This window comes from Zonotrichia albicollis, chromosome 28 (assembly GCF_047830755.1).
Source record: "Zonotrichia albicollis isolate bZonAlb1 chromosome 28, bZonAlb1.hap1, whole genome shotgun sequence".
Classification (NCBI taxonomy): Eukaryota; Metazoa; Chordata; class Aves; order Passeriformes; family Passerellidae; genus Zonotrichia; species Zonotrichia albicollis.
The window spans coordinates 3454753-3474903 of NC_133846.1; the positions used below are offsets into that span (position 1 = coordinate 3454753).

A 20151-nucleotide genomic window follows, 5' to 3' on the forward strand; every position below is an offset into this window, starting at 1 on the left:
TGCCCACCCTCCTAGTGAAAATTCCTGCTCAATATCCCATCTAAACCTGCTCTCCTTCAGCTTCAGGCCCTTCCCTTGTCCTGTCACATTTTTAGTGTCCCCTCTGTGCCACCTCTGTGCTCCTGCCCCGCTGCCATCGAGTGTCCCCAGGGATGCAGGGGCAGCCACAGCTTCTCTGGGCACCTGTGCCAGATCCTCCCAACCCTCCTAGTGAAAATTCCTGCCCAATATCCCATCTAAACCTGTTCTCCTTCAGCTTCAGGGCATCCCCTTGTCCTGTCACATTTTTAGTGTCCCCTCTGTGCCACCACGCTGCTCCTGCCCCGCTGCCATCGAGTGTCCCCAGGGATGCAGGGGCAGCCGCAGCTTCTCTGGGCACCTGTGCCATGGCCTGCCCACCCTCCTAATGAAAAATTATTTCCCAATATCCCATCTAAACCTGCTCTCCTTCAGTTTCAGGCCATTCCCTTGTCCTGTGACATCCTCAGTGTCCCCTGTGCCACCTCTGTGCTTCTGCCCTGCTGCCATCGAGTGTCCCCAGGGACATCCCCAGGGATCCACAGCTGCTCTGGGCACCTGTACCAGATCCTGCCAACCCTCCTAGTGAAAATTCCTGCTCAATATCCCATCTAAACCTGCTCTCCTTCACCTTCAGGCCATTCCCTTGTCCTGTCACCACATCCTCAGTGTCCCCTGTGCCACCTCTGTGCTCCTGCCCCGCTGCCATCGAGTGTCCCCAGGGACATCCCCAGGGATCCACAGCTTCTCTGGGCACCTGTGCCACGGGCTTCCCACCATCCTAGTGAAAAATTCCTGCCCAATATCCCATCTAAACCTGCTCTCCTTCACCTTCAGGCCATTCCCTTGTCCTGTCACCACATCCTCAGTGTCCCCTGTGCCACCTCTGTGCTCCTGCCCCGCTGCCATCGAGTGTCCCAGGGATCCAGGGGCAGCCACAGCTGCTCTGGGCACCTGTGCCAGGGCCTGCCCACCCTCCTAGTGAAAATTCCTGCCCAATATCCCATCTAAACCTGCTCTCCTTCAGTTTCAGGCCATTCCCTTGTCCTGTCACATCCTCAGTGTCCCCTGTGCCACCACGCTGCTCCTGCCCCGCTGCCATCGAGTGTCCCCATGCCCAGGATGGCACCAGGAGCTCCTGGCTCCTTCCTCGCCCCCTCACCAACATCCCCGAGCATTCCAGAACCCCCCAGGCTCTGTTCTCCCTCTCCCTCCCTCAACCCCAGGACATCACACACCGGCACCCTCAGGTCAGTGTTTCCACCATACCCAAAACATTTATTTCTTCTGCAAAACTATTGCTAATGACAATGGATACATTTTGTTGCCCCAGTATGGATTTAACACTTCCAACACATCGACTCCTAATACTGTACAAGACTGTACCAAAAGGGAAGGGGGGAAAAAAAACAAAAAAAAAAAAACCAAAAAAAGGCTGTACCTCCATATTGTACAGAGTTCTATGTACAAAGTACAATTTTACACAGTTTAATATATACACCATATATATATTGGTGTAGAAGACATGAAACAGTGGAAACTTGTTTTAGCAAGAACATTCCATCCCACCATGAAAACAACTGCTGCTGACAACCCCGGGTTCAGACAGAAAAAACACAAACTCCTACACTTTGCAACCCGATTTTCCTGCTTTTACGGCAGGAAACCAGAGATGGATTTCAGCAATTGCCCTGTTTGAGCTACATGGAGCTGGGCTTTCAGAGGAGCTGCTGCTGCTGCTGCTGCTCACAAGTATTGCTCCAGCAGTTTGGCACACTCAGAGTCCAAGCCAGGCTCGGGTGGTTGCTCGCACCTGAAGCTGTGCCTGGAGGAAAGGCTGGTGAATCCATGTCAGGAGTAAGGTTACAAAAAGGACAGGCCCGCCTTCGGTTCCCACTGCAAACTGCTGAGTGTTTACCCTGTGTGAGCTTGGCAGATCAAGTATTAGCACGGCAGGGAGCTGCCCTCCCTCTGCACCTTCCCCTCCTTTCGGCCCGTCCTTGAGAAACGCTTTCATCCCAAACCACGTTAGAGGAAGCACAGAATTCAACAAGAAATGAAAACAAAACCCAAAGCAACAAAACCCTTTGCATTTTCCAGGCTTTGGGCTGCTGTTTTGGCATCTCCAGAGCCACCCAAAGAGATGGTTTGCTGCTAGAACAGCCTGGAAAAGAATTCATCTGCCTCTGTGGTGGGCGGTCGGCGGGACCGCTTGTGCGCGCCGCAGCCGGGGCCACGCCGGCCCCGCAGGCACAGGGTCAAGTATTTCTGGTTTTATTTCTTATTTTCAAGTACCAGGTTGTCACACGGACACAGAGACAGGCAGGGAGCCGATGTGGAAGGAGCTCACACCCCAAAGTTCAGTCCATGAAGTGCTCGGTGATTGCCCAGAGCTGGCGCTGGACGTTCCCTCCTTTCCACACCTCCTGTGCCACCAGCCCATAAAGGAACAGCTCTGTGTCCCCAGCTGCATTGGTAGGGCATTAGCCAAGGCCAGACAAACCCAAAAAAGGGCTGGGTTTTATTGTGAAAGCTAAAAATCTCATAATAAATAAATCCCCAGCTTGCTAAGCTCAATGTCCTGCTCTGTTCAGGCCCATACGCAATGGAAACGCCCCAGTGCTGCTGCTTTCCTGTGGGTTTTGGGGCAGTTTTTGGAGCAGTTCCCTGCCCAGGGGTGTTCAGTGTGTTTGCACTTTGGGGCACATCCCTGCACAGCCAGGGCTGGGTCCAGGTGCCCCTCACCTGGGGGGACAGGGGCACCGCCTTCCTCTCCCTCCTGTGCTCATGGACAAAGGGGTGAGCTCATGGAATCCACCCAACTGTCTCAAAAGGGGTTTTTGGGGCATTTCTCCATCCTTCCTGACTGATCACCTCCTGCAAGCGTCCCCTCCACACAGATCCCACACCCCAGGAAGGATCTGAAGCGCTGAGAACCAGAAATGTCAATTTTTGCAGGAGAACACCTCCCAAAAGCTCCATAAATCCCCAAACCTACGCCCTGCTCCGCTGAGTTTGAGGTTTTTGACACAGACAAGAGGAGAAATAAGGCAGCAAACTCCACCTGCAGTGAACTTCTCCTGCCCCAGCATTGCTGGAGCTCTTCCAGGTGTGGGGTCGGCCCCGTACCAAGTGCAAGGTGGGGAATTACAGCAGATGGGATTTCTTGCCAAGCTGAAGTGTTTTGATTCAGTAAATAAATTTATGAGAACTCGGTTATCTTAACCTACTTTTGTGCAAGAACAATCTTGCCTTAAAAAAGAAAGAAAACAAAACTAAAAATTAAAAAAAAAAAATCAACAAAAACTCCCAAAACCCAACACATGAGGTATTCAGCACAGGAAACCCAAAGACTCCTTTTGAACAGGTATCAAAATACAGACATATACAACAACTTTTTTTTTTTTTGTTTTTTGTTCTGCTGTCACAGTGCACTCTAATTATTTACTCATTTTTGTTGCAATAAAATACCCAGCACGGATAAAATGAGAGGGTTTTGATCGTGTCCCACTGCTCGGACATGAAGGACAAATTTACATTTCATAAACTTTGGACGACCTCAGAGAGGCAGAAATTAAGCAATGGTTAAAGCACACTGCTCCATTCCCAACTAGGGAAATAACCCAGAAAAAGGTCTGAGCTTCAGAAACCATTCAGATTGATCACCTAAAACCGTGTTTCATTCTAAAAGTTTTTAGGTTTTTTTTTGTTTTTTTTTTTTTTTTTTGCTTTGGATTATTTCAATCCAACACCTGATGAACAAGGTTCATACAAAGCACTATCCAACAGACAGACGTCATTCCAGTTATCAAACACTTCTTTTGTCTTCATATTCCACACAAACGTTACAGGAAAAAAGTCATGAAAAAAAGAGGAATTTCCTTGGAAGAGCTAAAATTTCTTCGGGATGTGAAGATGTGGAGTGACATTGGCACCTCCCCAAGCAAACCACTGAGTCAGACCTGTCCTCAGGGAGGGAACATTTCCAGTTCCTCCTTCCCACCTTTCCAGCAGCCACTGCTCATAAAACACTCGTGGCAATCATCCTCTCAGCCTTGTGTGCTCAGAGGGAGGAGGACAAGCCGAAAATCTCCTTTTTTCCCCAAAATTTCCATGATTTCTGCTCATTAAACACTTGTGGCAAACACCCTCTCAGCCTTGTGTGCTCAGAGTGGGGAGGACGAGCTGAAAATCTCCTTTTTTTCCATAATTTTGTGTGCGATTTTCTCGCCTCATTCCCTCCCACGTGTGATTTTTCCGCCCGAGGAAGAGGAAGGAGGAGTTTCAGCCCGTCCTATTGCTTGTGTCAATCACAGTGCACACCAGAATTCCAGTTGAGTTGCTCCATATCCAGGTGATCCTTGGCAGCAGGATTGTCCCAGAGCTGTGGATGCTAGAGAAGCACAGTAATAATTCAGAAATTCAGATACAGACAGTTGCTGTTACAGTAACCTGAAGTCTTTTTTTTTTTTTTTTTTTTTTTTTTTAATATTTATTTTTTTTTCCCATCTAATTCCACACTTCAGACCATGAAGCTGGAAAAGAGCAGCTCCTCCAATGTGCTGTGTGCGTGGCTGAACACTTATTCTTAGGAATATTGAATGCTAGGCATAAAAATATAAAAAAGAAAATAAGGCATTAAAATGAGGCAAAGTCAATTTACAGAGATCCTGCTCTTGACACAGATTAACTTTGGTCGTTTGAGACCAAAATAAAAAAAAAAAAAAGAAAATCAAAAAACCCAAAAATTGTTACTAAAAAGCAAATGCCAGAAAGTTCTGCCTGAGCAAAAAATTACAAGTTTAATTATTCTAATTATTTCTATTTTTTCCCCAAAAGAACAAGTGATTCCTTGGTGGTAGAAGTCCATCAGAACCTGAGAGCAGAGGTGGCACTGGTGGCATCTCCTGGAGGGGCAGGGACAGTCACACTCGTACCGAGGGGCTCCCCCAGGACAGCTCAGGAGAAATGGGAAACGAAATCACCAAAATGGGAAACGGGGAATCACCAAAACCTCCCCAGTGCTCCCCAGTCCCTGCGTGTCCCCAGTTCAGGGCCCAGAGGAAGCTGGATTTGTGGAAAGTCATTAATTATGGGTTGATTGCTTCTGTAGAAAAGGGGGTTGTGCGTGTGGGGACGGACAGGGATGCAGGAAGACCCTGCTCCATTTTTCCAAGTATCCCAAATGCATCAGAAAAGGACATTTCAGCGACTCTCCTTTGCTGCTTCTTGTTTAAGTGCCAATTAAACAGACTTTGCAGTCACCAGGAACTCACAAACTGCAAGGAAACTCAGCTTAAATGGGTGAGAAAAATGACTTTTCTCTCATCTTGTCCTGAATCCACGATTTGACGGGAGCCTAGAGATTGTGCAGCTCGTTTGAAATCCCAGAAAAGCCGAGCAACGAGGCGAGCTCAGGGTCAGCCAATCCCCACTGCTAAGTGGCACAAGCCTTTGAACGATTAAATTAAATATCCGTGGAGAATTCCCAGGGGAGGGAGGGAGTACAAAAAGAGTCCGTGGGTGCTGCTGGCTGTGGATAAATACAAATAACAGCAAAGGATTCATGCCCAGGTGAGCCCTGCGCGGGGCAGCCGCTGCTGTCACAGCCCTGTCCCCACAGCGTCCCCTGCACTGCTCTATGAGAGCAGAGAGGGACGGGCAGGGAGCTGGCGACTCCTGAGCGAGGTTTTACAGTGCTTGGCGCTGGGATGGGGGTCAGGATCTGTCCTGAGCAACAGCAAAACCAGCAGGGCGTGTCTTGGGCAGAGGATGCTCCATTTCAGAATTATCTCGTTTTTTGTTTTACATTCAGTCTCCCGAGAGCAAACACCACGGGCTGAAAATGCCACTGGAAACAATAAAGCTGCTTTTAAATATGGGAGAGCTAAAGGGGAAACCAGTGAGGATTGTCCATGAGCAATGACTGGGCTCTTTCTTGTGCTCCCAGAGCTCAGGAAAACATGTTTGTTTGTATTTGCACGGACACGTCTCACGCAGAACTCCACAAAATCCAAGAGTGTTCCAGAGTAAACTGATTTTTCCATGACAAATAAAGCATGAGGCTGGAATGGCCAGAGGCTTTTGGCCCTGAGGGGGAGGAATGGGGAGCAAACAAACAAAACCAGAGGATGTGATGGAAGTCGAGACAGACCCTTAACCACCGTGGCACCAGCGGGTGACGGAATAATAATAATAATAATTATAATAATAATAATTATAATAATAATAATGCACAAGAAACAGGCATGTCCAAGCTCCACGTAACCAGTGGCACCAAAACATGCAATAGACTAAAATCTATCCTATTGTTTCCCTGTGGTAAATGAAACACAGAATACAGAAGTCACTACACCAGCATCCCAAAACAGGACACCACCAAATGTTCCTTCCAGCGGCCGAACACTTGAACGAGGCGTGGAAACCAAAATCCAGCTCATCCCTTGGTGTTTTCCTGCTCAGCTTCACAGTGGATTGAGGATTGTGGATTTCCCAAGCGTGGCAGGAGCTGTCCTGGGCACGTGGGACGAGGCCGTGGCCGCCCAGGAGCTCCCAGCATCTCCCTTCCAACCCAAGCATTCCTTCAATACCAATTCCAACGTCTTTGCCGTGCGGGACAGCAGGCCTGCGCCCGGGGGGCAGCCAGGGGGGCATCACACAGTACAGGACTTGTCGGGGGGCTGCTGGGCTGCCGAGGGGGCCACGCCGGGGGTGCTGGCGCTGGTTTTGGGGAACACGGCCGGCTTGGGCCGCGTGGCCGGCGGCTTCACCTGCGCGGCCGCCTTGACGGACTTGACGGGCCTGAAGGTGCAGGGGATGTCGCCGGCGGTGCTGGCGCTGCGCTGGAAGGGCGGCTCGCTGTCCTTGAGGAGCTGGGCGTGCAGCGGGCTGGACGGCTCCGAGGTCGGCGCCACCACCGGCGAGGTTTTCAGCGGCTCCAGCGTGTCCAGCACCACGTCGGGCGCGTGCTTGACGCTGCTCTGCCTCTCCAGCTCCCGCAGCTCGTTCAGGGCCGAGTTCATGGTGGCCTCGATGTCCTGCAAGCACAGCAAGAGGAGCACAGTGAATCGCCGGGTAAAAGGCGGGTTTTGAGCAAGTTGTTGGTTTTTAAACGCCAACCTCGTGTCAAGGAGCAAACCGCGCAGCGCCGCATCCTGCAGCTGATAAACACTAAAATCTTCCAGCAATGGGGAGCAAAATGATTGGTAGCACTGCCTTGATGCTAATCTGGCCCTTCACTGCTCCTGATGCTGCCCAGAATTCAAAGTAAAGCCCCAAATGGCAGCAAGGAACAGAAACCAAAGCACTGGTGCCCATTTCTGCAGTTTATTTGGCACGTGAGGTTCAGGAGAGTGAATTCCTGAAGGGAGCACTCAAGAACAGAAACCAAAGCATTGGTGTCCATTCTTGCAGTTTATTTGGCACACGAGGTTCAGGAGTATAAATGCCTGCAGGGAGTACTCATGAACTCAGAAACCAAAGCATTGGTGCCCATTCTTGCAGTTTATTTGGCATGTGAGGTTCAGGAGAGTGAATTCCTGAAGGGAGCACTCATGGCTCGGATACCGGGCCACACACTGAATGCTGAAATCCTCGTGGGCTCCTGCTCCTGCCTCACTGGTTTTCCTGCTAAACTTTTCCCAGAAATGCATTTCACAGGACTCAGAAATTTAGAAAACACAGAAGATGTCAGAAACACGTGTAGCAACCAAAACTGGCCCTTCTCCTTCCTCTTAAAAACCATTACAATTACTAACAAATAAATATAAATAACTTTTGAGCTAAAACCAAGGGGCTTTGTCTCAGGACCTACACGTTGTCTGCTGGGGAGTGCAGCGGAGCACAGAACTCCCTGGGGAGCAGCAGAGCCCAGCCTGGCTGTGACTCACACTTTTGGCTGCAGCTCTGCAGCTTCCTCAGAGCCTTTTCAGGGGGTGGGGAAGGTAAATCACTCAAGGAATGGTGGAAGAAAGCAGAGGCAGAAATCTGACACCTCCCACTCTGTCTTGAGGCCAGGCAGATTTTCGTTATGAAGTTGGGGAAATATGTAAGATGGTTATTGGGTGGTGCTTGAGCAGATACTACAGAGAAAAACACTGATTTAACACAGCTTGGGTCTTCCTCCTTTCTCTTTTATATATTTATTTTCCCCTCCTCTTTCCTTTTTGTCCCCAGACTCTTCTCCAGTGAAACAATGGAGTGAAGGTTCTGGCAGGGAGAGGAGACAGAACAACTTCAGTCAGAGCCTAATTGAAAAAACAAAGAATCTGATTTACATCAACCAAAGCCTCAGAAGGACAGCAGGAGCTGTACACCACATTTCCACTTCAACAAATGGGCTTAAGGTACTCAAAATTGCAAAATACAAATTCCCATCAGCATTAAACTTACTGAGTTTTAAGTGCCCCTTGTTTACTACGTGGAGCTGCTGTTTTGTCAATAAAAATTCAATTTATTTCTCACATATTTCCCCCCCAGCTCCTTGGGAACCTGCAGAGCCCCGAGGCAGGCAGAGCAGTCAGGTCTCCCTGTAACCTGAGCCTGGAGCATTCCTTGGCTGCAGGCAGAGCCATCCCTCCCACCCTGCAAACACTGGGCACAGACTGTGCAAGCGCAGGCACATCCACCCAGGAAGGGCCCTTCTGTAAATTTGTAAATCTGTAAATTCACATTTTTGTAGCCAGCCCCGACTTCAAGGCCGCTGTGTAAATAACTAACTCCTGAAAGCTGTGTTCAGAGCTGGCTGCTGATCACACTCTGAGCCCTGCAAGATGATGAGGATGTCGCTGGAGTCAGCTCCTGATTTTATTTGGGCTGTGCTGCTCCATGTGCTTCCCATGCTGTGGGTTTGCATGTGCTGAGTGTTTTAGTGCTGACACCGGCAGTCACACCTTGCATACCTCAGTGTGTATGACAAATAACAGGCAAAACTATCAAAAAAGTTTTTATCATACAAGAGGGAGAAGGAGGAAATAGATTTGCAGAGAATCTTGCAGAGATAGTAGATGAAAGTATAGACAGAGATGTCACACCACAGGCAAGCCTGCACCACTGACAGGACAGTGTTAAATCCACAAGAAATACTTCATTTCTCTCATGTCTTGAAGTTATGGTTGCTTAACTCTCTGCTAGCAGCTTTGGCATCTGTGTCACTTTCTGAAATGGGTGTTTGCAGTGCTGAGATGAAATTCTGGGTAACCAACAGGGCCAAGCTGTTATGGAGGAAGGACCTGGCTGTTGATGTTCCCTCAGGAAAGCAGCCTCAGGCCTGCACACAGCGAGGAGGAGAGCCCGGGCTGGGGCTGTGTGCTGAGCTGATTCTGCACTGAGGGAATCACAGAGTGCTGGGGCTGTGTGCTGAGCTGATTCTGCACTGAGAGATCACAGAGTGCTGGGGCTGTGTGCTGAGCTGGTTCTGCACTGAGAGATCACAGAGTGCTGGGGCTGTGTCTGAGCTGGTTCTGCACTGAGAGATCACAGAGTGCTGGGGCTGTGTGCTGAGCTGGTTCTGCACTGAGAGAACCACAGAGTGCTGGGGCTGTGTGCTGAGCTGGTTCTGCACTGAGAGAATCACAGAGTGCTGAGCTGGTTCTGCACTGAGAGAACCACAGAGTGCCGGGGCTGTGTGGTGAGCTGATTCTGCACTGAGAGAATCACAGAGTGCTGGGGCTGTGTGCTGAGCTCATTCTGCACTGAGAGAAGAACCACAGAGTGCTGGGGCTGTGTCTGAGCTGGTTCTGCACTGAGAGAATCACAGAGTGCCGGGGCTGTGTGCTGAGCTGGTTCTGCACTGAGAGATCACAGAGTGCTGGGGCTGTGTGCTGAGCTGGTTCTGCACTGAGAGATCACAGAGTGCTGGGGCTGTGTGCTGAGCTGGTTCTGCACTGAGGGAATCACAGAGTGCTGGGGCTGTGTGCTGAGCTGGTTCTGCACTGAGAGATCACAGAGTGCTGGGGCTGTGTGCTGAGCTGGTTCTGCACTGAGGGAATCACAGAGTGCTGGGGCTGTGTGCTGAGCTGGTTCTGCACTGAGAGATCACAGAGTGCTGGGGCTGTGTGCTGAGCTGATTCTGCACTGAGAATCACAGAGTGCTGGGGCTGTGTGCTGAGCTGGTTCTGCACTGAGGGAATCACAGAGTGCTGGGGCTGTGTGCTGAGCTGGTTCTGCACTGAGAATCACAGAGTGCTGAGCTGGTTCTGCACTGAGAGATCACAGAGTGCTGGGGCTGTGTGCTGAGCTGATTCTGCACTGAGGGAATCACAGAGTGCTGGGGCTGGAAGGGACCTCTGGAGTCCAGCCCACCTGGAGGGGACACAGGGACACATCCGGGGGGTTTGGGGTGTCAGCAGAGAGGGAGACTCCACTCCTGCCTGGGCAGCAGCTCAGGGCTCTGCACCCTCATGGACAGAAGCTCTTCCTCACGTTGAGGCTGAACTTTTTATTTTAATCTGTGGCTCCTTGTGCTGCTGCTGAACAGAGCCTGGCACCATCGTGGAGACGTTTGTGTGGATTTGTGGGATCCCCTCTCAGCCTTCTCACCAAGTGATGCACCTACACTGCTTGCTGTAATCTATTTCACATTTTTGTGGATTCCAGTCTATTCTGGAGTTTAGGAAACTTTCTCCATTAGCAAGGGTAAAAGTCAGAGCTCCCCTGGGGTCAGGGCACCCCAGAGCAGAGAGAGAAATATTCCCAGTGCTCAGCAGACAGAGAAATATTGCCTGGGTGCCCTGGGTTTCCACAATTCCCTTCCTGCCATGGGGAACCCCAAAAACACCGTCCTGCTGCTCACCTGTGTGATGACCTCAGGGTGAAGAAGGAGGAAGAAGAAGGAGGAAGAAGGATGAAGAAGAAACCCAGGCTGACACCCTGTGCCCTCCATCTTGCTTCCATCCACAACACACTAAAAATCTCAAAACCTAAATTTGCCATCTAAGTGATGCACCTACACTACTCTTTATAATCTATTTCACACTTTTGGGTATTCCAGTCTATCTTGAAGTCTTTAGGAAAGATTCTAGTCTATGTTGTAGATTCTAGTCTACGTTGAAGTTTAGGAAACTTTCTCCATTAGTGCGGGTCAAAGTCAGCGCTCCCCTGGGCTCAGGGCACCCCAGAGCAGACAGACAAACATCCCCTGTGTGCTCGGCGTTTCCCCAACCCCCTTCCTGCCCCAAGCCCGCCCTTGGTGCCCACCTGGGCGATGACCTCGGGGTCCATGGGCCGGTGGTTGTTGAAGCTCTTGGAGCGGCCGGCGGCGAGCGCCTTGCGCACCTGCGGGCTCTCCATCCTGCTCTTGAGCGACGAGTGCCGGCTGATGGAGTTGAGGCTGCCATGGCCACTGATGGAGCATTTGTCTGGAACCTCCTTGGGAAGGCTTTGGCTCATTATGGGCTGAGATGAGGGCCTGGAACCGGCTATGGCCCCGGGGGAGGCGGGCTCTGCCAGGGAACTACCTAGGCCGTGGCCGTCACTTTGGCGGAACGCTCTTCTGATGCTGCCTGACTCTGGTTTCTTTCTTTGCCTTCAGTCACAAAAGCAAAACAAGTCAATACAAGCAGGTACAGGGCTGTCATTTTGAAGATATCCCCCCAAAACAACACACAGGACAACGGGCAGAGACACAGAGGTAACCCAGATTACAGACGGACCCAGGGGGTTGAGGAGTGATTGCGGTACAGTGAAATAATTATAAATTATAAAATCATTCCAGTTTCACGCTTCTAACGACAAGGCTGAGTCCTGGCAGCTGTGCACATTCATGGCAAAACCAGAAAACTTGGGTGGAACGTGATTAACTTGGTCAAGAGGAGAAGAATTTATACTGGAACAAAAATAAAACCAAAAAAACCCTCTGTGCCATCGACAGGTTTTGATGATGTGTTTTTATTACATTCCAAGAGCAGAGCTACAATCTTTGACTGGAGGACACAGTATAAGTCTACTAAGCTCCTGGCCCAAGGCATCAAGTTATTACTTTCAGAGATCAGCAAGCAAAGAGCCCCAGTTTGGGGTTAATGATCATTTCCAATGTTTGCTGGTGGTAGGAGATGATTCTTTCTCATGGCTTTGGCCGGGCCACAAGGCATGGGCTACAGATAAACCAAAGGGATGATGTCAAATGGATGAACTGGTCCAAAGAATTTAGTTTCTACCCCAGCACCATGAGGTCTGACAGCACGATTCCACTCAAATCATGGCAAGGCCAATGCAGCAGAATACTTTATGCCATAGGTCTGAAGCTTGGCATCCATTATACAGGGAAGGATCCATTTATATATAGCACCAGCCCCATGAATAACTGCAAGAAAGTGTTAACTCCAGTAGGATTTTGGCATCCAAATAATAATTCAGTGGGTGGCACAACTGTCATTGCGAAACCATCTGATTTAATTTTGCTCAAGTCTGTTCACACATAGGTCAGAAGATTCATTCCTAAAGAAAAAACAACAAAATGAGTCTTATGCTACTTACTGCTAAATATCAGGTATTTCCCTAGTACAGGGAAAAAAAATAAAAGCCCCAAAAGCTAGGGTGGACATTCCCCAGGCTCCTAAAAACCACCAGACACAACTCTACCAAAGCCAGCAGATGGTGAAGCTCCAGCACGGGTCTGATATTACACAAATCTCTCCATCACTGGCAGAATGGCCACTCCAGTGGCTCAGACAGCAAATATCATCAAAGAAAGCCCAGATCCCAAGCTGATGCAGATTAACACAGCTTTCCAGATATCACTGGAGCTCTGCTGAATCCCATAAGGAAGGCCCAGGCTCTCTAGGCCATGAGCAGGGTCCAAACCTTTTAAAAGGATGCATTTGTGCTAATGCCTTTACAGATTACATTGTGTTAAATTAGCTGAAGGTTAAGAACATCCCCTCCCATCAAACTGTAATTATCACATAAAACCTTCACTGCACAATGGAGAGAGGTGGGGGCTTTTAACACAAAGGAAATAATCAGAAATATACGGGGGATAAATCTGTCTAGAAAAACTATTTAACAGATGATGGAATTTAGTCTGCTACTAGCTTGATTTTCCAGCTTTTTTATTATGCTGAGTGTTGGCTAAAGCAACAATTTCTGGTGGAGGAGGCAAGGTTAGAGCAACAGGGGGTTGTGCAGTTCCACTGCAAGCATATGGTTAGTAACCCGAGGTGAGGAGTGCTGCAGAAACAAGGGAGTGCTCCAGGCAGTGCCAGATGGTTGGGACTGCAGGTGTGGCATTGATGACAAACTGGGACACAGCTTCCTGCAGGAACTGTCCCCACAGCCCATCACACAGCACGCGGCACACGCGGAGGAGACGTGACAGATCACACAACACCAGGAGGGACGGGGACAACGACACCAGAGCTCAGCCCCTCCCTCCCTCTGTCTGCTCCAACAGGGCATTTTTGAGAAAACAGGACCAGATGGCACCTGGGAGACAGGGAAGAGAAGCCAGCGGGGTTTCAAATGAGCGATGGCCACGCCGGTGACAGCAAAATGCCAGTGAGTTAAAAGAGAAGGGAAGCAGAGAAAAGGGGTGGCAGTGCTGGTTAATGAATCATTTCCAGGGAGGGAAGCATTTCACTGGACTCATCAGCCAGCTGTGACAGGCAGGGGAAACAGTGCAGGGCTGCTCTTACTTGTTGATGTTGGCCAGGTAAATGTCAGCGACGTGGCCCCCGCTCGGGCAGCTGGCGCCGGCACGGGCCGTCACCTTCTCCTCCGGGGGCTCCGAGTTGATTTCTATCTCCGACTTGGGGCTGGACCTCTCCGACATCCCATCCTCGCTGGGAAGGAGCAGGGCAGGGTGTCACAACCACAGTCTGTCACGGGGTTTTGTTATCACCCGTGTCTGGCCTGCTGATGTATCCTTTCCCTTTTCTTTAGTATAGTTTTAGTATATCCTTTTCTTTTAATATAATATAATATAATATAATATATCATAAAATAATAAATCAGCCTTCTGAGAGAACTTGGAGTCAATTCTCATCTCTCTGTATCCTTCCTCTTTAGTATAGTTTTAGTATATCCTTTTCTTATAATAAAATAATAATATAATGTAATGTAATATAATATAATATAATATAATATAAAATCAGCCTTCTGAGAGAACTTGGAGTCAATTCTCATCTCTCGGTATCCTTTCCTTCTTTAGTGCAGTTTTAGTATATAATTTTCTTAAAATATAATATAGTATAATATCATATCATATCATATCATATCATATCATATCATATCATATCATATCATAAAATAAGAAATCACCCTTCTGAGAGCTTGGGAGTCAATTCTCATCTCTCTGTATCCTTTCTCTTTCTTTAGTATAGATTTAGTATATAATTTTCATATGATATCATATAATAAAATAATGAATCAGCCTTCTGAGAGAACCGTGAGTCAATTCTCATCTCTCTATATCCTTTCTCTTTAGTATAGCTTTAGTATATCATATCATATCATATCATATCATATCATATCATAATAGATCAGCTTTCTGAGAGAACTTGGGAGTCAATTCTCATCTCTGCATCCTTTCTCTTTTCTTTAGTATAGTTTTAGTATATAATATCATATCATATCATAACATAATAGATCAGCTTTCTGAGAGAACTTGGGAGTCAATTCTCATCTCTCTGTATCCTTTCTCCTTCTTTAGTATAGTTTTAGTATACAATTTTCTTAAAATATCATATCATACAATAAATCAGGCTTCTGAGAACATGGAGTAAATTCTCATCTCTCTGTATCCTTTCTCTTTCTTTAGTATAGATTTAGTAGATCATTTTCATATAATATATCATATCATATCATATCATATCATATCATATCATATCATATTATATCATATCAATCATATCAGCCTTCTGAGAACTTGGAGTAAATTCTCATTTCTCTGTATCCTTTCTCTTTCTTTACCATAGTTCTAGTATATAATTATCTTATAATATAGTATAATATAACACAATATAATAATAAATCATCCTTCTGAGAGAGAACTTGGAGTAAATTCTCAACTCTCTGAATCTTTTCTCTTTCTTTAGTATAGTTTTAGTATATAATTTTCTTAAAATATAATATAATATAATATAATATAATATAATATAATATAATATAATATAATATAATATAATATAATATAATATCATATCATATCATATCATATCATATCATATCATATCAATCATATCATATCATAATAAATCCGCTTTCTGAGAGAACTTGGGAGTCAATTCTCATCTCTGCATCCTTTCTCTTTCTTTAGTATAGTTTTAGTATATAATATCATATCATATCATAATAAATCAGCCTCCTGAGAGCCTGGAGTCGATCCTCACCTCTCGCCTCATCCCGGGGACCCTCCCAACCCCGCCACAGTCGGTGACCACACCCAGACAGCCGCTGTGTAACAACTCCTATTGCAATCAGGCAGTAACGAGCCCTGTGTGCTGTTGCGGTGTGTTGCAATGTCCTGTTTTAAACTTCCGGGTCCCTTCCCAGGTGTGCCTATGCCTCTCTCCCTTCCCCCTCGCCCCCTTGCTGAGTGAGCCCTGTCAATCAGATTCCAGCAAGGCGTTGTGTGGTTGGTCAAATTCAAAAGATGCCCCTATGCCCAGAGGTCATTGGCCTGTCTAAGTGTCATCCTCCCTTGAGACCCTGCCCCTTTCACCTGGTTGGTGGCTCACTTGTCCCCTCCCCTTCCCCTGTGCCTGAGCTTAAAAGGTTAATCAGACCATGCGACCGCATTCTGTTGGAGCAGTTGCCCCGGTTCAGACCTCTGTAACCATGGAATAAACATCTGGGCATTAAACCCTCTAGCGGAATCCTCTCCTTTTTCTCTTCACCATCACCAGAAGCTCTCTCTCCTGAGGTAAACGGAGTCCCTGACAAGCCTGGACTTGCTCAGTGCCCTGCTGCAATCTCCAGCAGCCAAGGTATCTCTGGGGTAAAGCACCACAGTGCCGCCTTTGGCCCAGCAGCGAGGGTCACACTGACCCAGGCACCATCTAACTGGTAATATTGAGATTCATATTCCAATATACCAGCAAGGCGTCGTGTGCTTGGTCCCTCAGGCCTGGGGGACATTGGATAGGTGTCCCTAGTCCCTTGAGACCCTGCCCCTTCACCTGGTTGGTGGCTCACCTGTCCCCTCCCCTTCCCCTGCCCTGAGCTTAAAAGGTTAATGAGACCATGCAGCCGCATTCTGTTGGAGAAGTTGCCCCGGTTCAGACCTCTGTAACCATGGAATAAACAGCTGGACATTCAACCCTCCAGCAGAATCCTGTCCTTCCTCTCTTCACCATCACCAGAAGCTCTCTCTCCTGAGGTAAACGGAGTCCCTGACAAGCCTGGACTCGTTCAGTGCCCCGCTGCAATCTCCAGCAGCCAAGGTATCTCTGGGGTAAAGCACCACAGTGCCGCCTTTGGCCCGGCAGCGAGGGTCACACTGACCCAGGCACCATCTAACTGGTAATATTGGGATTCATATTCCAATAGTGTGCTGCGACCCCAGCACCCTGCCCGGGCTGGGGCGGCACCTACGTGTCCTGCACCACGATGTACTGGTGCGGGATGAGGCCGTCGACGCCGTTGTGCCGTCCCTCCCACCAGTCGTCGGAGGCGCGCTGGTAGAGCAGCAGCGACGCTCCCTTCTTGAAGGACAGCTCCCGCGCCGTCCTGCCCGCGTAGTCAAACTTGGCTATGGCCTCGATGGGCTCGCACTCTGCAGGGAATAAAGAATATTTCGCTCAGCACCTCTTTCGCGCTGGTTTTTTAAGATTTTTTTAAGCCTTCTGATGTTTATGTTCTTGTGGTGAAGTTTCACCTGCACTTTATGTGAATAACTGATTGTTTGGCATTCTTTTATGGAGAGGAGAAATCTGATGGAAAGGTGGCACTGTCATCCTCCAATCCAGGAAATCTATAAATGTTGGAGTCAGAAATTAAACACCTTTTTTACCTTTGAGATTCCAGTGTCCATATGGTATTACTTCGTGCCCTAAAACAGCGAGAGCCCACAGATCCTCCAAAGATGATCCCCCAAAGACCCTGTTTATTCATTATTTATGTATTTATTATATATTTATTATTTATTTATTTTTAAGTTTTTCTAAGCCTTCTGAGGTTTACGTTCTTGTAGCCAAGTTTCTCATGTGCTTTATGTGAATAACTGATTGTTTGGCATTCTTTTATGGAGGAGGAGAAATCTGATGGAAAGGTGGCACTGTCATCCTCCTATCCAGGAAATCTATAAATGTTGGAGTCAGAAATTAAACCCCTTTTTTACCTTTGAGATTCCAGTGTCCATGTGGTATTATTTCGTGCCCTAAAACAACGAGAGCCCACAGATCCTCCAAAGACCCCACGGATCCCCCAGAGATGATCCCCCAAAGACCCTGTTGCCCTATTTATTCATTATTTATGCATTTATTATTTATTTTATTTATTTTTAAGTTTTTCTAAGCCTTCTGATGTTTACGTTCTTGTAGCGAAGTTTCTCATGCAGTTTATCTAAATAAATTATTGTCTGGCATTCTTTTATGGAGGAGGAGAAATTTGATGGAAAGGTGGCACTGTCACCCTCCAATCCAGGAAATCTATACATGTTGGAGTCAGAAATTAAACCCCTTTTTTACCTTTGAGATTCCAGTGTCCACGTGGTATTATTTCGTGCCCTAAAACAACGAGAGCCCACAGATCCTCCAAAGACCCCACAGACCCCCCAAAGATGATGCCCCAAAGACCCTGTTGCCCTGTTTATTCATTATTTATGTGTTTATTATGTATTTATTATTTATCTTATTTATTTTTAAGTTTTTCTAAGCCTTCTGATGTTTACGTTCTTGTAGCGAAGTTTCTCATGTGCTTTAGTGAATAAATTATTGTCTGGCAATCTTTTATGGAGGAGGAGAAATTTGATGGAAAGGTGGCACTGTCATCCTCCAGTCCAGGAAATCTATAAATGTTGGAGTCAGAAATTAAACCCCTTTTTTACCTTTGAGATTCCAGTGTCCATGGGGTATTATTTCGTGCCCTAAAACAATGAGAGCCCACAGATCCCCCAAAGATGATCCCCCAAAGACCCTGTTGCCCTGTTTATTCATTATTTATGCATTTATTATTTATTTTATTTATTTTTAAGTTTTTCTAAGCCTTCTAATGTTTACGTTCTTGTAGTGAAGTTTCTCATGCGCTTTATGTTAATAAATTATTGTCTGGCATTCTTTTATGGAGGAGGAGAAATCTGATGGAAAGGTGGCACTGTCATCCTCCAATCCAGGAAATTTATAAATGTTGGAGTCAGAAATTAAACCCCTTTTTTACCTTTGAGATTCCAGTGTCCACGTGGTATTATTTCGTGCCCTAAAACAACGAGAGCCCACAGATCCTCCAAAGACCCCACAGATACCCCAAAGACCCTGTTGCCCTGTTTATTCATTATTTATGTATTTATTATATATTTATTATTTATTTTATTTATTTTTAAGTTTTTCTAAGCCTTCTGATGTTTACGTTCTTGTAGCGAAGTTTCTCATGCAGTTTATCTAAATAAATTATTGTTTGGCGTTCTTTTATGGAGGAGGAGAAATCTGATGGACTGCTGGTTTGTCCAGTGTCATTGAGAGGTGGCACTGTCATCCTCTAGGAGTCAGAAATTAAACCTCTTTCTTTTTTACTTGGTCCACGTGGTTTTATTTCATGTCCTAAAGCAACAAGACCCCACAGATCTTCCAAAGACCCCACAGATCCACCAAAGATCCCACAGATCTCCAAAGACCCTGTTGCTCTGTTTATTTTTTTATTATTTATATATTATTTATTATTTCTTTATTTATTATTTTTTTAGTTCTTTTAAGCCTTCTGATGTTTACATTCCTGTAGTGAAATTTCTCACTCACTTACTGTAAATAACTGATTGTTTTGCATTCTTTTATGGAGGAAGGGAAATTTGACGGACCATTGGTTTGGAAAGGTGGCTCTGTCACCCTCCAATCCAGGGTCACTTTTGGAAATCTGTAAATGTTTGAGTCAGAAATTAAATCTTTCTTTTTTACCTTGGAGATTCCAGTGTCCATGTGGATTTATTTCATGTCCTAAAGCAACAACACCCCATAGATCCCCCAAAACCCCACAGATGATCCCCCAAAGACCCTGTCACCCTGTTTATTTATTTTTTATACATTTTAAATTATTTATTATTTATTTTATTTATTTATTTAAGTTCTTTTAAGCCTTCTGATGGTTACATTCTTGTAATGAACTTTCTCACATGGTTTATGTAAAAACTGATTGTTTTGCATTCTTTTATGGAGGAGGAGGAGAAATTTGATGGGCTGTTGGTTTGCCCAGTGTCATTGGAGAGGTGGCACTGTCACTTTTGGAAATCAGAGGGCACATTTGTATTTTCCAAGCCCTAAAATCCCCTCACAGCAATTCCAGCCAACAATAATGGAAGTGGCAAGGGCAGAATTTGTGTTTCATTAAAACAAAAAGGATTTCAGAGGTGGGAAACAATCAGGTTTGCTCCAGACAAAAACCTCCCATGGGTTCTCTTCCTTAAAAGCAGCTGAAGTGAATCCCCTGGGCAGGCAGGGGAGGGAAACATCCTCTCTCTCATTCCAGAAACAAAGCACCAATTCAGAAGGAAATTTCTGCTGCCTGTGAGGCTCACCTGAGCCAGGAGAGAGGAATTCTCCTGGTGGGAGCCCTGCTCCCCATCCAAGTGCCCAAGGAAAACATGCAGGGTGAGACACAAAACGCTCTGTGCCCACTCCTGCAGAGCCCACAGCAGCTCCAGCCATGCCCTAACACTAATCCAGCTCCCTGCAGGGCTCTGCTATTATACACAGGCACAATAAGGGCATTTAAGACACTCAGGAAAATCAATGTGGAATTCCTCTGGATTATTTTTAAGGCTCTGAAAAAAAAAAAAAAATCTGCCAGTGTCTGAGTGTAAATGTGTATTGAGGCAGCTCCTGGTTGTGGGCAGGGCTCAGGGGGATGGAGATGAGCTCAACCACACAGCCCCAGTGGGCTCCCCCTAATTACTTTAAAGGAGCTTTAATGCAGCCAAGCAATCCATGGAAATTGAGTTCTTTCCTGGAGAAAAGAGATTTGTGGTTCCTCTGCCCTGATCAAAGGGAG

At 46.8% G+C, this 20151-nt stretch overlaps 1 protein-coding gene across 1 annotated transcript in view; it reads right to left on the reverse strand.

The window, feature by feature from the left end:
- Positions 1 to 3342: 3342 nt before the first annotated feature.
- Positions 3343 to 20151, reverse strand: part of SRGAP2 (SLIT-ROBO Rho GTPase activating protein 2) — a gene marked incomplete in the record, with an annotated part of 145976 nt that continues 129167 nt past the window's right edge. Inside the window, 4 exon segments of the mRNA XM_074528324.1 lie at positions 3343 to 7055; positions 11215 to 11542; positions 13650 to 13796; positions 16549 to 16729. Of these exon segments, the coding sequence (XP_074384425.1) occupies positions 6672 to 7055; positions 11215 to 11542; positions 13650 to 13796; positions 16549 to 16729 (1040 nt within the window).